This window comes from Phocoena sinus, chromosome 6, assembly GCF_008692025.1.
Source record: "Phocoena sinus isolate mPhoSin1 chromosome 6, mPhoSin1.pri, whole genome shotgun sequence".
NCBI lineage: Eukaryota > Metazoa > Chordata > Mammalia > Artiodactyla > Phocoenidae > Phocoena > Phocoena sinus.
The window spans coordinates 83,732,017-83,748,861 of NC_045768.1; the positions used below are offsets into that span (position 1 = coordinate 83,732,017).

Sequence of the window (16,845 nt, forward strand, 5' to 3'; positions counted from 1 at the left end):
GTTTTTATATTTTCTCAGTTTTATTGATATATAACTGACATACAGTACTGTATAAGTTTAAGGTGTATAGCATAATGATTTGACTTACATACATCATGAAATTATCACAATAGGTTTAGTGAATATCCATCATCTCATATTGATACAAAATTAAAGAAATGGAAAAAAGTTTTCCCTGTGTTGTACATTATATCTCTAATATTTACTTGTAACTGGAAGTCTGAACCTTTTGACTACCTTCATCTAACTTCCTCTCCTTCCACCCCCCGCCAACCTCTGGTAGCAACAAATCTGATCTCTTTTTCTATGAGTTTGCTTGTTTGTTTGTTTGTTTTTGAAGTATAACTGACCTACAACACTCAGTTTCAGGTACACAACATGGTGATTCAGTATTCTGTACATTTCAAAATGATCACCATGCTAAGCCTAGTTATGGTATGTCACCATACAAAGATATTACATAGTTATTGACTATATTCCTCACTGTACATTTCATACCTGTGTGTATTTTGCAACTGGAAGTTTGTATCTCTTAATCTCCCTCACTCATTTCTTTCCTCCCTCCACCCCTCTCCCCTCTGGCAACTACCTGATTGATCTCTGTACCTGTAACTCTGTTTCTGTTTTGTTATGTTTGTTAATTTGTTTTGGTTTTTAGATTCCACCTATAAGTGAAATATAGTATTTGTCTTTCTCTGTCTGCTTATTTCATTTAGCATAATACTCTCTAGGTCCATCCATGTTGTTGCAAATGGCAAGATTTCATTCTTTTTTATGGCTAATATTCCACTGAATATATACACCACATCTTCTTTATCCATTCATCCACTGATGGGAACTTAGGTTGCTTCCATATCTTGGCTATCGTAAATAAGGCTGAAATGAACATGGGAGTGCAGGTATTTTTTCTGATTAGTGTTTTTGTTTTCTTTGGATAAATACCCAGGAGTGGAGTTGCTGGATAATATGTAGTTCTATTTTTAATTTTTTTGAGGAATCTCCGTACTGTTTTCCATAATGACTGCACCAATTTACATTCCCACCACCAGTGCATGAGGGTTCCCTTTTCTCCACATCCTTGCCAGCACTTGTCATTTGTTGTCTTTTTGATAATAGCCATTTTGAAAGGTGTGAGGTGATATCTCAGGGTGTTTTGGTTTGCACCCTGATGATTAGTGATGTTGAGCCACTTTTCATGTGCCTGCTGGCTCTCTGTATGTCTTCTTTGGAAAAATGTTTATTTAGATCCTCTGCCCATTTTTTAATTGATTTTTTTTAATGTGGAGTTGAATGAGTTCTTTGTATACTTTGCATATTAACTCCTTATCAGATATATAGTTTGCAAATATTTATCCTGTTCAGTAGGCAGCCTTTTCATTTTGTTGATAGTTTCCTTTGCTGTGCAAAAGTTTTTTAAGTTGGTTGCAGTTACATTTGTTTATTTTTGCTTTTTCCCCACTTTTCTGAGGAGACGTATCCAAAAAACCATTACTAAGACCAATGTCAAAGAGTATACTGCCTTTGCTTCCTTCTGGAATTTTTATGGTTTCAGGTCCTACATTTAAATATTTAATCCATTTTGAACTTATTTTTGTTCGTGGTATGAGAAAGTAGTCCAGCTTTGATTCTTTTGCATGTAGCTGTCCAGTTCTCTGAATACCATTTTTTGAAGTGGCTGTCTTTACTGCATTATATATTCTTGCCTCCTTTGTAGTAGATTAACTGCTCATATAAGTGTGGCTTCATTCCTGGGCTCTCTGTTCAGTTCCATTGATCTATGTTTCTGTTTTGGTGCCAGTACCATACTCTTTTGATTACTGTAACTTTGTAGTATAGTTTGAAATCAGGGGGCATGATACCTCCAGCTTTGTTCTTCTTTCTCAAGATTATTTTGGATATTTGGGGTCCTTTGTATTTCCATACAGATTTTAGAATTATATGTTCTAGTTCTGTGAAAAAAACATTTGTAATTTGATAGGGATTGCACTGAATCTGTAGATTACCTTGGGTAGTATGGTCATTTTAGCAATATTAATTCTTCAAATTCATGAGCACAATATATCTTTCCATCTGTTGCTGGTGCCTTTAATTCCTTTCACCAGTGTCTTATGGTTTTCCAAGTACAGGTGTTTTACCTCCTTAGTTAGATTTATTTTTAGGTATTTTATTATTTTGATGCAATTGTAAATGGAATTTTTTCTTAATTTCTTTTCTGATAGTTCATTGTTAATGTATAGAAATGCAACAGATTTCTGTATATTAATTTTGTATCCTGCAACTTTATCAGATTCATTGATGAGCTCTAGTAGTTTTTTGGTGGTATCTTTAGGATTTTCTACATATAGTATCATGCATCTTCAAACAGTGACAGTTCTACTTCTTCTTTTTCAATTTGGATATATTTTATTTATTTTCCTTGACTGATTGCTGTGGCTAGGACTTCCAATACTATGTTGAATAAAAGTGGCGAGAGTGGGCATCATTCTCTTGTTCCTGAACTTAGAGGTAGTTTGAGTGTTTTATATAACAAGTTTTGTAGAATTATAGACTTTTTAAACTATGCGACTATGTGTTTTGATTTAAAAAATGCATATTTTGAAAAAGTCACCTAGATCATACCACTGGCTTCAAGGAGATTTAAAAAAAAATAAACCCATTTCTTATATCTTGCCATGGCATGCTTCTTACATTGGGAAGCTTAATTGTCATGGAGGTTGTCATCAGATATTAGAGCTAGAAAACTTTAGAGCTAGATCTTCTAATTGAACAGTGTAATTTTACAGAGAAGAAAACACATTGAGAGAGGAGAAATGACTCACCCAAAGTCACACAGTACATTCCAGATTTAGGGTCTAGGGTTCCTGACTCCTGACCCAGTGTTCATTCCGGTTAACTGCAGTGCCTCTTGATCATTTGTATACACTTCATTGCCCTGTTCAACTCAGAGTATTAGGGGGCTGTTTGAAACCCCGTGAAATATATAACATTGCTCTCTATTGGATGCTGGCAGGAAGGAAGGGCTCTGAAGAAGTCACACCAGCCACTGAAAGCCAGATCTTATTGGGAAGTCCTCTATCAATGGTGGGAATACCATGAGACATATACTGTATAAGTCTTGCTATAGTGTAGTTTCAGTAATAAATAACAATGGCTTTGTCAGTAAGGACTGCATTGTAGGAGAAGGATTTGTGCATAGTATGGTGAAGATGACGGGTCAGATACCACTAGGTGGGCAGATTAATTGCAGTTTAATGGCCGTTGAAGATCAGTTGCCTTTTCTGACCTCTGGGTTCCTCCTGAGGGTCATAGTTCCATGGAACACAGCTGTTGGGGTGAATATAGTCCTAAGCAGAGTTTCTGATACCAAGGGAGGGGCTTGCTTGACTGGCAGGACGTGATGTATTCTGAGACCCACCTTCATGTTAAAAATACTATGATTAAAAGCAGTATAGGGCTTCCCTGGTGGTGCAGTGGTTGGGAGTCCGCCTGCTGATGCAGGGGACACGGGTTTGTGCCCCGATCCAGGAGGATCCCATGTGCCGCGGAGTGGCTGGGCCCGTGAGCCATGGCCACTGAGCCTGTGCGTCCGGAGCCTGTGCTCCGCAACGGGAGAGGCCGCAGCAGTGAGAGGCCCGCGTACCGCAAAAACAGACAAACAAAAAAACCAGTATAAACCTCCAAATGGTGTAATAGTTTAATGAAGTGATAGCATTAATAAAGAAGAGCCAGCTTTTAAAATATCAAAGTATAAAAATGATGCTGTCCTGAAATATTAAGAAATGTTTATAAGCATCAGAATTTCATCCTATAACAAATACTTTCTCAAGGTTTTTCCAAAAAAGAACTTTTCATTGGAATGACGATCCATAAAACTTTTTTCATCATATCATAGATAGGGTGACTAATTTTACCTATAATATTTAACTATGATTTATATAGCTTTGAAACATTCTAATGCTGTTATGGTTCAAGCTTCATGTCTTTGAAAAATGCTTTGAAACTGACTTCCTCAGTTGGACTCTTTCAAAATGTAGGTCTGATTTTTAAACTTATATTTCAAAATCATAGTTTGTCTCTTTCAAAATCTAGTTCTGGTAGTAAGTTAGATTTATGAGTTATTTAATGCAAAAAGTGGATTTATGCAAAAATTGTAGATGCCTCCCACACTTTTGTCCTTGACTATAAAAAATGGAAGAGAGGAAACTGAGGGAAAAGTAAGATGATCTACAGATAAAATGACTATTTATGTGCAACAACTGGATTGATAACAGTAAAACAGAACAAGAGCTAGAAGACATAGCTCTATAAACTAGTGGGGTTTTTAAAAATAAAAGGTTACTCTGCAATGATAGTTTTAAGAAATGTGCAAAATTTATTTTCAGATCTCATCACATATCTTTTAGTTCACATCAAATCTGTAAAGCTCATCAATCTGGCACCTTTTCAGATCAACATAAATCAGTCTCAGAAAAGTAAATAATTATTGAGTTTAAAGCAGAAAGAGTTTTCAGCTTGTTGCTGTTACTTTGATAATGCATCTAACTATCTGTATATGTCTTCCTTTACTTTTCTTGCTGCACAGGTTTGCCATCAGCAAATTTGGCTGCACCTAACCTCACTGTGGAGGAGGGAAAGTCTATCACATTAACTTGTAGTGTTGCAGGTGATCCAGTTCCGAATTTGTACTGGGATGTTGGTAATCTGGTTTCCAAGCATATGGTAAGGCTTGTGTTTGACTGTGTGTTCATAGAGATGAGAGTGTCTCAGAACTTGAGATTGTATTAACCTAGTGAAAATCACTTAATATTTTATAGGGCCACATAGAGAGATTTACAATGAGTTTTTGCTGTGCATTTACTTTCTATCTATTCTTATTTAACAAAGACTAATGAAAGTTGCATTTTAGTTATTTATACCCCATAGATTGGAAAGTCTGTATGTCTCTAGTAAGCTTTTTATGTCACTGTGAGCAAGGTGAGTGACTCTCCTTGTGGTCTTTTCCCTCGGAGGAAAGTAGGTAGGAATTCAAGGATTAAATCAACTTTCACACATTAAATAATTGAAATCTAGAGAAATAGAATAGCTTCTGATTAACTCCTTTGCCTAAGCCCGATTAGGCTAGAAACTTTTTTCTAATGTTATAGATGATTTTCTGCAGTTAGGGGAAGAAACCCCAAATCTTGTTACTTTGGGTTCAGTCCTAACCAAGATTATGTTTGTCTGTTAATTCATTTGTAGAATGAAACAAGCCACACACAGGGCTCCTTAAGGATAACTAACATTTCATCTGATGACAGTGGAAAGCAAATCTCTTGTGTGGCAGAAAATCTTGTAGGAGAAGATCAAGATTCTGTCAACCTCACTGTACATTGTACGTAATCAGATCGGCATGTGTTTTTAATAGCAGATGATTGTGGCTACACCTACATTTGTGGTTGGGGCACTCTGGGTGCTGCTTTAGTGCATTAAAAAAGTATATGCAGTGTTTTGTGTATCCTTAATTAAGAAATATTATCAGCCCCTTTCACTTGTCCTATTTCTTCTAATCTCTCTTGTTCATGCGTTATCTTTAAGCTTCTTTTCCAATTTTAAGCGTGTCCTCTTGTGCCTTCCCCTGCCTTGTCTTGATAGAACGTATTTTGAGCTGGTTATCCTCTTTTTGTTAATAAGTTGTAGTTTAAATTCTGATAAACCAGTTTCTAAATTTTTTTTCTCTGTAAAAACAATATGAACCTTTAAAGTTGTGATACCTAAAGTACTGAGCTGGCTGTTCACAAACACCTAATTATACTGTTGATACAAAAAAAAAATTACCCCATTTATTTGACATCAAGCTTCTGTGGGGAATTGGAGGAGTCCTACTTAAATGACTGAAAATTATTATCACCCGCAAAAAAACTTTTATAACTGTTTTAAATTTCTCTCTACTGAAGACATACGATATTAAAGTTTCTTAAGCATATGTGCATTATTTTCCAGTATCATAAGCAATACAACATATAACTTAACATTCCAGATTGTTGCATTCAGTGTGAACGGTGTATGTATTCAGTAAAAAATACATAATCTTCACATGAGTGGAAATTCTGAGCTGCCATGGTATAAAGTAACGAGGTTTTACTCTGTTTGGATTAGGATTTGGATGAGAAAAACACGAGTGTGCATGTGTGTAAGTATGAATATGCATTACACACATGTAGGCACAAGGTTGATACACTGGTTAACATTCACTTATAACACACATTCCGTATGTGATTGTTGGAGTGAATGAAATCACCAACCTTTCGTCACTGTCAATACTACCCCGATGCCCAGAAGGTCCTGGACTCATAATTTCTCATCATTTTGACCCACATGGAAGCTTGAAGTCAATGTCATCCCCAAACACATGCAACCAGTTTCCAACTTTATGTCCTTAAGTCAACACCTCACATAAAGCTAATTTGAGCGTGGTGACAGGAAAAAGTGAGGCCTAGGCATGGGCACCTGGGCTGGTAGGAGGAAGGTAAGTATTGTCCCTGCCCCATCGTGGTCCTTGTGTTTGTGACACAGACCTACAAGTAAGGGCACTCCAATTCAAATTTTTCTCAGTTTAGGTTAATATCTATGTAGTCTCCATGGTCTTGAGAATTGGCCTTGTCTATCAAAGTTTAGATAACAAGTAGAAGGAATAAGTGATAAAGAATATTAGCAACTGAGACATCCTTTGCAGTGATCCCACTCAGAGTGTATTTGTTAGCAGGCTATGATTTCCCCCGCTTTGTGTGATGAACGTATACAACCAGGAAGCAGTGCATGAGGGGAAGGGCTACTGGATTAGGTATTAGGAGATCTGGATTCCTGTTCCAGATTTTCCTCACTCAGTAACCTTGACCAAGTCACTTAACCTTATTGTACTTGGGTTTCTTCATCTGAAAAATGATGCTATTAGGTCTCAAAGGTCTCTTCCAGTCCTTGATTTTATAATTATCAAAGTCAGATCACATAAAAATAAACAATTATGAGGGATTTTAAATAGCTTTACTCAGGATAAGTACTCTGTTTAAAGATGCTACTTGATAATGTTTGTTTCCCCTAAGAATAAAGTGTTTTATACTTCAGGTTAAAATAATCTCTAGTTTGTTTGTTCAGGTTTAGATAGGACCTCAGACATTTAAAGGATCAAAACTTTGATATCTCCAGTTCCAGCAAAAATGGGTGTACTGTAATGAAAAGTAGTGCTTTTAAAGAGAGTTTCCTATTGACCATCGGTGAAAAATATTATCAATTTATCAGACTTTATAATAGTCAATCAACATCGATAGCAGCATTCATTGCATTGACCAGTTTTACTTGTTTTAGAAAAGTTATGCAAGATCAGGGCTTCGGGCAAGATTTGCAAAGTCAGTTTTGTTGTTATTTGTATTATTTAGTGAAGTCCTGTAAAAATAGTAGTCCTCAATGTTTTGGTGATTAATCTCCCTAGTATCAAAGGCATATATATTAGAAACCAAAGTCAACTTCAAATGAACGCTTTCCACTGTCAGAAATCTCAGGAATCTGTTTGGAGTTGGTTCTCACACTGAATAGATGTGAAAATGACTACAATGCATGGGCTTTAAGCAGAGCAGGGAAAGGAGTCTCTCCGAAGCTCTCTGTAGAAGTTAAATCAACCTTGATGATGATACAAAATATTGATGGATTCCAGAGTTGTGGGCCATGTGTTTTCTTAAACCAAACAATGGTTGAATAAAAATCCCCTATTGATGACACAGAGATCTGGAGATGGGGAGAATTCTGAGCTTTCTGATGCTATTAACTCTCTCTTTTTCAATTTAGTTGCTCCAACTATCACATTTCTCGAATCTCCAACCTCAGACCACCACTGGTGCATTCCATTCACTGTGAAAGGCAACCCCAAACCAGCGCTTCAGTGGTTCTATAATGGGGCAATTTTGAATGAATCCAAATACATCTGTACTAAAATCCATGTTACCAATCACACGGAGTACCACGGCTGCCTCCAGCTGGATAATCCCACTCACATGAATAATGGGGACTACAAGTTAGTAGCCAAGAATGAGTATGGGAAGGATGAGAAACAGATTTCTGCTCACTTCATGGGCTGGCCTGGAATCGATGATGGTGAGTACCTGATGTTTTTGCATCTGGGGAGAAGATAGGGTATATCACTCAATTACTGGCAACATCATGCCAAAGCCAAGTCCAGGGGCAAGGATTCATACTCTTTCCATGGAGGTGATGGGGATGACTAACTTTGAACAATATTCTGATAAACACACATTATTTTTCTCTCGAGTGTTACATGAGATTTTGTGTCCACAATGGCAAAACCCAAACAAATCTGTGAGTGGGTGAACTGTATTTGTTTGGCTCATGAACTATTTAAGATATATTTTCTAGTCCCTTATCCATTTGGGACTCAGAATCCTGCTCTCTCATCCATGGATGAGAAACTAGTGTTGTGGAATGTTTTGCTTACCTGGGCTGACTTGAGTTGTGGCATCCTTTGATGGGATCCTGAACTGTTTTTCTAGGAGTGGTAAAAGTTCCAATCTGACCAATGGTTTGGGTTGGGAAAAGGATGGCTGGCATCAGGAGTCCGGTACATGGTCAGCAGAAGAATTTCAGTGGGAGCCTCAGTAAAAGCAGGGATGATGTCATGCATTTACCTGCTCCAGTTACTCTTGCTCAGTGAAGTATTCTTACTTGCTTGACTGTGTTGCCCAAATACCTGGTACTATTGTAGAGACTGAGCCCTGTGTTCGGATACTGGGACCTGTCCATGATTAGAATTCCTCACCATAATAGTCCCGAGTTAATCAAAGCCACACAAAAACAGCCTTGCAGAGGGGAAGGGAAAACAGAAACTTGGAGGCCCATGGGGTAGGGGCTGCTTGGGCAGCATGTACTAGTGTGGCTCGCAGGGCAGCCACATGGACAAAGGTGATGGCTGCAAGCCACCTTCACCAAACGAGAATGCAATAATTCTCATTACACAATACATCTTCCTGTTATCCTGGTATTTATTTAACAGCATTTTAATTATTTATTTATTTTGATTTTAAACTCTTTATTTATTTTTTTACATCTCTATTGGAGTATAATTGCTTTACAATGGTGTGTTAGTTTCTGCTTTATAACAAAGTGAATCAGTTATACATATACGTATGTTCCCATATCTCTTACCTCTTGCGTCTCCCTCCCTCCCACCCTCCCTATCCCACCCCTCTAGGTGGTCACAAAGCACCGAGTTGATCTCCCTGTGCTATGCGGCTGCTTCCCACTAGCTATCTATTTTACATTTGGTAGTGTATATATGTCCATGCCTTTAGCTCGCTTTGTCACAGCTTACCCTTCCCCCTCCCCATATCCTCAAGTCCGTTCTCCAGTAGGTCTGTGTCTTTATTGCTGTCTTACCCCTAGGTTCTTCATGACATTTTTTTCCTTAGATTCCATATATGTGTTAGCATACGATATTTGTCTTTCTCTTTCTGACTTACTTCACTCTGTATGACAGGCTCTAGGTCCTTCCACCTCACTAGAAATAACTCAATTTCATTTGTTTTTATGGCTGAGTAATATTCCATTGTATATATGTGCCACATCTTCTTTATCCATTCATCCAATGATAGACACTTAAGTTGTTTCCATCTCCTGGCTATTGTAAACAAAGGTGCGATGAACATTTTGGTACATGACACTTTCTGAATTATGGTTTTCTCAGGGTATATGCCCAGTAGTGGGATTGCTGGGTCATATGGTAGTTCTTTTTGTAGTTTTTTAAGGCACCTCCATACTGTTCTCCATAGTGGCTGTACCAATTCACATTCCCACCAGCAGTGCAAGAAGGTTCCCTTTTCTCCACACCCTCTCCAGCATTTATTGTTTCTAGACTTTTTGATGATGGCCATTCTGACTGGTGGAAGATGATATCTCATTGTAGTTTTGATTTTCATTTCTCTAATGATTAATGATGTTGAGCATTCTTTCATGTGTTTGTTGGCACTCTGTATATCTTCTTTGGAGAAATGTCTATTTAGGTCTTCTGCCCATTTTTGGATCGGGTTGTTTGTTTTTATGTTATTGAGCTGCATGAGCTGCTTGTAAATTTTGGAGATTAATCCTTTGTCAGTTGCTTCATTTGCAAATATTTTCTCCCATTCTGAGGGTTGTCTTTTGGTCTTCTTTATGGTTTCCTTTGCTGTGCAAAAGTTTGAAGTTTCATTAGGTCCCATTTGTTTATTTTTGTTTTTATTTCCATTTCTCTAGGAGGTGGGTCAAAAAGGATCTTGCTGTGATTTATGTCACAGAGTGTTCTGCCTATGTTTTCCTCTAAGAGTTTGGTAGTTTCTGGCCTTACATTTAGGTCTTTAATCCATTTTGAGCTTATTTTTGTGTATGGTATTAGGGAGTGTTCTAATCTCATACTTTTACATGTACCTGTCCAGTTTTCCCAGCACCACTTATTGAAGAGGCTGTCCTTTCTCCACTGTACACTCCTGCCTCCTTTATCAAAGATAAGGTGACCATATGTGTGTGGGTTTATCTCTGGGCTTTCTATCCTGTTCCATTGATCTATATTTCTGTTTTTGTGCCAGTACCATACTGTCTTGATTACTGTAGCTTTGTAGTATAGTCTGAAGTCAGGGAGCCTGATTCCTCCAGCTCTGTTTTTCTTTCTCTAGATTGCTTTGGCTATTCGGGGTCTTTTGTGTTTCCATACAAATTGTGAAATTTTTTGTTCTAGTTCTGTGAAAAATGCCAGTGGTAGTTTGATAGGGTTTGCATTGAATCTGTAGATTACTTCGGGTAGTAGAGTCATTTTCACAATGTTGATTCTTCCAATCCAAGAACATGGTATATCTCTCCATCTATTTGTATCATCTTTAATTTCTTTCATCAGTGTCTTATAATTTTCTGCATACACGTCTTTTGTCTCCTTAGGTAGGTTTATTCCTTGATATTTTATTCTTTTTGTTGCAATGATAAATTGGGAGTGTTTTCTTGATTTCACTTTAAGATTTTTCATCATTAGTGTATAGGAATGCCAGATTTTTTCTGTGCATTAATTTTGTATCCTGCTACTTTACCAAATTCATTGATTAGCTCTAGTATTTTTCTGGTAGCATCTTTAGGATTCTCTATGTTTAGTATCATGTCATCTGCAAACAGTGACAGCTTTACTTCTTCTTTTCCGATTTGGATTCCTTTTATTTCCTTTTCTTCTCTGCTTGCTGTGGCTAAAACTTCCAAAGCTATGTTGAATAAGAGTGGTGAGAGTGGGCAACCTTGTCTTGTTCCTGATCTTAGTGGAAACGCTTTCCGTTTTTCACCATTGAGGACGATGTTGGCTGTGGGTTTGTCATATATGGCCTTTTTATGTTGAGGAAAGTTCCCTCTATGCCTACATTCTGGAGGGTTTTTATCATAAATGGGTGTTGAATTTTGTCAAAAGCTTTCTCTGCATCTATTGAGATGATTATATGGTTTTTCTACTTCAATTTGTTAATATGGTGTATCACATTGATTGATTTGCGTATATTGAAGAATACTTGCATTCCTGGAAAAAACCCCTCTTGATCATGGTGTATGATCCTCTTAATGTGCTGTTGGATTCTGTTTGCTAGCATTTTGTTGAGGATTTTTGCATCTATGTTCATCAGTGATATTGGCCTGTAGTTTTACTTCTTTGTGACATCCTTGTCTGGGTTTGGTATCATGGTGATGGTGGCCTCGTAGAATGAGTTTGGGAGTGTTCCTCCCTCTGCTATATTTTGGAAGAGTTTGAGAAGGATAGGTGTTAACTCTTCTCTAAATGTTTGATAGAATTTGCCTGTGAAGCCATCTGGTCCTGGGCTTTTGTTTGTTGGAAAATTTTTAATCACAGTTTCAATTTCAGTGCTTGTGATTGGTCTGTTCATATTTTCTATTTCTTCCTGATTCAGTCTTGCAGGTTTTGCATTTCTAAGAATTTGTCCATTTCTTCCATGTTGTCCATTTTATTGGCATGGAGTTGCTTGTAGTAATCTGTCATAATTTTTTTTTTCTTTTTTGTATTTTTGGTCTGTGGGCTTCTCACTGTTGTGGCCTCTCCTGTTGTGGAGCACAGGCTCTGGACGCGCAGGCTCAGCGGCCATGGTTTATGGGCCCAGCTGCTCCACGGCACTTGAGATCTTCCCGGACCGGGGCACAAACCCATGTCCCCTGCATCGGCAGGCGGACTCTCAACCAATGCGCCACCAGGGAAGCCCTCTCATGATCTTTTGTATTTCTACAGTGTCAGTTGTTACTTATCCTTTTTCATTTCTAATCTATTGATTTGAGTCTCCTCCCTTTTTTTCCTGATAAGTCTGGCTAATAGTTTATCAATTTTGTTTATCTTCTCAAAGAACCAGCTTTTAGTTTTATTGATCTTTGCTATCGTTTCCTTCATTTCTTTTTCATTTATTTCTGATCTGATCTTTATGATTTCTTTCCTTCTGCTAACTTTGGGGTTTTTTTGTTCTTCTTTCTCTAATTGCTTTAGGTGCAAGCTTAGGTTCTTTATTCGAGATGTTTCCTGTTTCTTAAGGTAGGATTGTATTACTATAAACTTCTCTCTTAGAACTGCTTTTGCTGCATCCCATAGATTTTGGGTCGTCGTGTCTCCATTGTCATTTGTTTCTAGGTATTTTTTAATTTCCTCTATGATTTCTTCAGTGATCACTTCGTTATTAAGTAGTGTATTGTTTAGCCTCCATGTGTTTGTAATTTTTACAGAACTTTTCCTGTAATTGATATCTAGTCTCATAGCGTTGTGGTCGGAAAAGATATTTGAAACAATTTCAATTTTCTTAAATTTACCAGGCTTGATTATGACCCAAGATATGATCTATCCTGGAGAATGTTCCATGAGCACTACAGAAAAATGTGTATTCTGTTGTTTTTGGATGGAATGTCCTATAAATATCAATTAAGTCCATCTTGTTTAATGTATCCTTTAAAGCTTATGTTTCCTTATTTATTTTCATTTTGGATGATGTGTCCATTGGTGAAAGTGGGGTGTTAAAGTCCCCTACTATGAATGTGTTACTGTCGATTTCCCCTTTTATGGCTGTTAGTATTTGCCTTATGTATTGTTGGGTGAATAAATATTTACAATTGTTATATCTTCTTCTTGGATTGATCCCTTGATCACTATGTAGTATCCTTCTTTGTCTCTTGTAATAGTCTTCATTTTAAAGTCTATTTTGTCTGATATGAGAATTGCTACTCCAGCTTTCTTTTGATTTCTGTTTGCATGGAATATCTTTTTCAATTCCCTCACTTTCAGTCTGTGTGTGTCTCTGGGTGTGAAGTGGTCTGCTGTAGACAGCATATATATGGGTCTTGTTTTTGTATCCATTCAGCCAGTCTGTGTCTTTTGGTGGGAGCATTTAATCCATTTATATAAGGTAATTATCGATATGTATGTTCCTATTCCCGTTTTCTTAATTGTTTTGGGTTTGTTATTGTAGGTCTTTTCCTTCTCTTGTGTTTCTTGCCTAGAGAAGATCCATTAGCATTTGTTGTAAAGCTGGTTTGGTGATGCTGAACTCTGTCAGCTTTTGCTTGTCTGTAAAGGTTTTAATTTCTCCATCAAATCTGAATGAGATCCTTGCTGGGTAGAGTAGTCTTGGTTGCACGTTTTTCTCCTTCACCACCTTAAATATGTCCTGTCAGTCCCTTCTGGCTTGCAGGGATTCTGCCGAAAGATCAGCTGTTAACCTTATGGGGATTCCCTTGTGTGTTATTTGTTGTTTTTCCCTTGCTGCTTTTAATATGTTTTCTTTGTATTTAATTTTTGACAGTTTGATTAATATGTGTCTTGACGTATTTCTCCTTGGATTTATCCTGTATGGGACTCTCTGTGCTTCCTGGAGTTGATTAACTGTTTCCCTTTCCCATATTAGGGAAGTTTTCAAACTATAATCTCTTCAAATATTTTCTCAGTCCCTTTCTTTTTCTCTTCTTCTTCTGGAACCCCTATAATTCGAATGTTGGTGCGTTTCCATGTTGTCCCAGAGGTCTCTGAGACTGTCCTCAGTTCTTTTCATTCTTTTTTCTTTATTCTGCTCTGCAGTAGGTTATTTCCACTATTTTGTCTTCCAGGTCACTTATCCGTTCTTTCTGCCTCAGTTATTCTGCTATTGAACCCTTCTAGAGTATTTTTTAATTTCAATTTATTGTGTTGTTCATCGTTGCTTGTTTCATGTTTCGTTTTTCTAGGTCCTTGTTAAATGTTTCTTGCATTTTGTCTATTCTATTTCCAAGATTTTGGATCATCTTTACTATCATTATTCTGAATTCTTTTTCAGGTAAACTGCCTATTTCCTCTTCATTTGTTAGGTTCGGTGGGTTTTTACCTTGCTCCTTCATCTGCTGTGTGTTTTTCTGTCTTCTCATTTTGCTTATCTTACTGTGTTTGGGGTCTCCTTTCCGCAGGCTGCAGGATCGTAGTTTCCGTTGTTTTTGGTGTTTGTGCCCAGTGGCAAAGGTTGGTTCAGTGGGTTGTGTAGGCTTCCTGGTGGAGGGGACTAATGTCTGTGTTCTGGTGGATGAGGCTGGATCTTGTCTTTCTGGTGTCTTTCATGTGTGGTGGTGTGTTTTGGGGTGTGTGTGGACTTATCATTTTAGGCAGCCTCTCTGCTAATGGGTGGGGTTGTGTTCCTGTTTTGCTAGTTGTTTGGCGTAGGGTTTCTAGCAGTGTAGCTTGCTGGTCGTTGAGTCAAGCTGGGTGTTGGTGTAGAGATGGAGATATCTGGGAGTTTTTCGCCATTTGATATTGCATGGAGCTGGGAGGTCTGTTGTGGACCAGTGTCCTGAAGTTAGCTCTCCCAGCTCAGAGGCACAGCACTGACTCCTGGCTGGAGCACCAACAGCCTTTCATCCACACGGCTCAGAATAAAAGGGAGAAAAAGTAGAAAGAAAGAAAGAAAGAAAGAAAGGGGATGAAATAAAATAAAATAAAGATAAAATAAATTTATTAAAATAAAAAATAATTTTTAAGAAAAAAATATTTTTTAATTAAAAAAGAAAAAAACGGACGGATATAACCCTAGGAGAGATGGGGAAAGCAAAGCTGTACAGACAAAATTTCACACAGGAAGCATACACACACACACACTCACAAAAAGAGGAAAGGGGGAAAAATCATAAATCTTGCTCTCAAAGTCCATCTCCTCAATTTGGGATGATTCGTTGTCTATTCAGGTATTCCACAGATGCAGGGTACATCAAGTTGATTCTGGAGATTAAATCCGCTGCTCCTGAGGCTGCTGGGAGAGATTTCCCTTTCTCTTTGCTCGCACAGTTCCCAGGGCTCAGCTTTGGATATGGCCCCGCCTCTAAGTGTAGGTCGCCGGAGGGCGTCTGTTCTTCGCTCAGACAAGAGGGGGTTTAAGGAGCCGCTGATTCGGGGGCTATGGCTCACTCAGGCCGGGGCGCGGGGTGGGGGGGGGGAGGGAGGGGCTCGGAGTGCGGGTGGAGCCTGCGGCGCAGAGGCTGGCGTGACGTTGCACCAGCGCGACGTCGCACCAGACGTCGCACCAGACTGAGGCGCGTCGTGCGTTCTCCCGGGGAAGTTGTCCCTGGATCACGGGACCCTGGCAGTGGCGGGCTGAACAGCCTCCCCGGAAGGGAGGTTTGGATAGTGACCTGTGCTCGCACACAGGCCTCTTGATGTTGGCAGCAGCAGCCTTAGCGTCTCATGCCCGTCTCTGGGGTCCGAGCTGATAGCCGCGGCTCGCTCCCTTCTCTGGAGCTCCTTTAAGCAGCGCTCTTAATCCCCTCTCCTCACGCACCAGGAAACCAAGAGGCAAGAAAAAGTCTCTTGCCTCTTCGGCAGGTCCAGACTTTTCCCCGGACTCCCTCCTGGCTAGCCGTGGTGCACTAACCGCTTCAAGCTGTGTTCACGCTGCCAGTCCTCTCCCTGCGCTCCGACCGAAGCCCGAGCCTCAGCTCCCAGCCCCGCCCGCCCCGGCGGGTGAGCAGACAAGCCTCTCGGGCTGGTGAGTGCCGGTCGGCCCTGATCCTCTGTGCGGGAATCTCTGCGCTTTGCCCTCTGCACCCCTGTTGCTGTGCTCTCCTCCGCGGCTCCGAAGCTTTCCACCTTCACCACCCACAGTCTCCGGCCGTGAAGGGGCTTCTAGTGTGTGGAACCCTTTCCTCCTTCACAGCTCCCTCCCACTGGTGCAGGTCCCGTCCCTATCCCTTTGTCTTTGTTTATTCTTTTTTCTTTTGCCCTACCCAGGTACGTGGGGAGTTTCTTGCCTTTTGGGAGGTCTGAGGTCTTCTGCCAGCGTTCAGTCGGTGTTCTGTAGGAGTTGTTCCACGTGTAGATGTATATCTGATGTATCTGTGGGGAGGAAGGTGATCTCCGTGTCTTACTCTTCTGCCATCTTCCAAAAAGCCCCTCAACAGCTTTTTAAATGCACAGGCTTCCTTAGTGTGCTCAAAATGTGATTTGAATTATATAAGTTTGATTTACAAACAGCCTTTCAGGAGCACATAAAACAAGCTATGTTTGGATGACTTACCCAGACACCCTGGCAGTTGTTGTCTGTTTCATTAAATCTTCCTCTTAATTGAGAGTTTAGTTGCTTGGCTACATTTGCTGTAGTAAACAGCTAGATTGCTATGTTCCTTTTCCTGCATGTTTGGAGGGATAACAGCTTTATAGTTAAATTCAGAGACTGCTTTTGGGACAAGTGCTTTTTGTCTGTTTTTAAATAAACTTTTGATTTGTGAATAATTTTAAATATACAGAAAAGTTGCAAAGATGGTATCCAGAGTTCCCAGATATGCCTCACCTTGTTTCCCTGA

General features: G+C 39.2%; 1 protein-coding gene across 1 annotated transcript in view; it reads left to right on the plus strand.

Moving 5' to 3' along the window:
• NTRK2 (neurotrophic receptor tyrosine kinase 2) overlaps window positions 1–16,845 on the plus strand; it is a 383,752-nt gene that overhangs the window by 49,036 nt on the left and 317,871 nt on the right. The window contains 3 exon segments of the mRNA XM_032634641.1: window positions 4,583–4,719; window positions 5,239–5,371; window positions 7,819–8,124. Of these exon segments, the coding sequence (XP_032490532.1) occupies window positions 4,583–4,719; window positions 5,239–5,371; window positions 7,819–8,124 (576 nt within the window).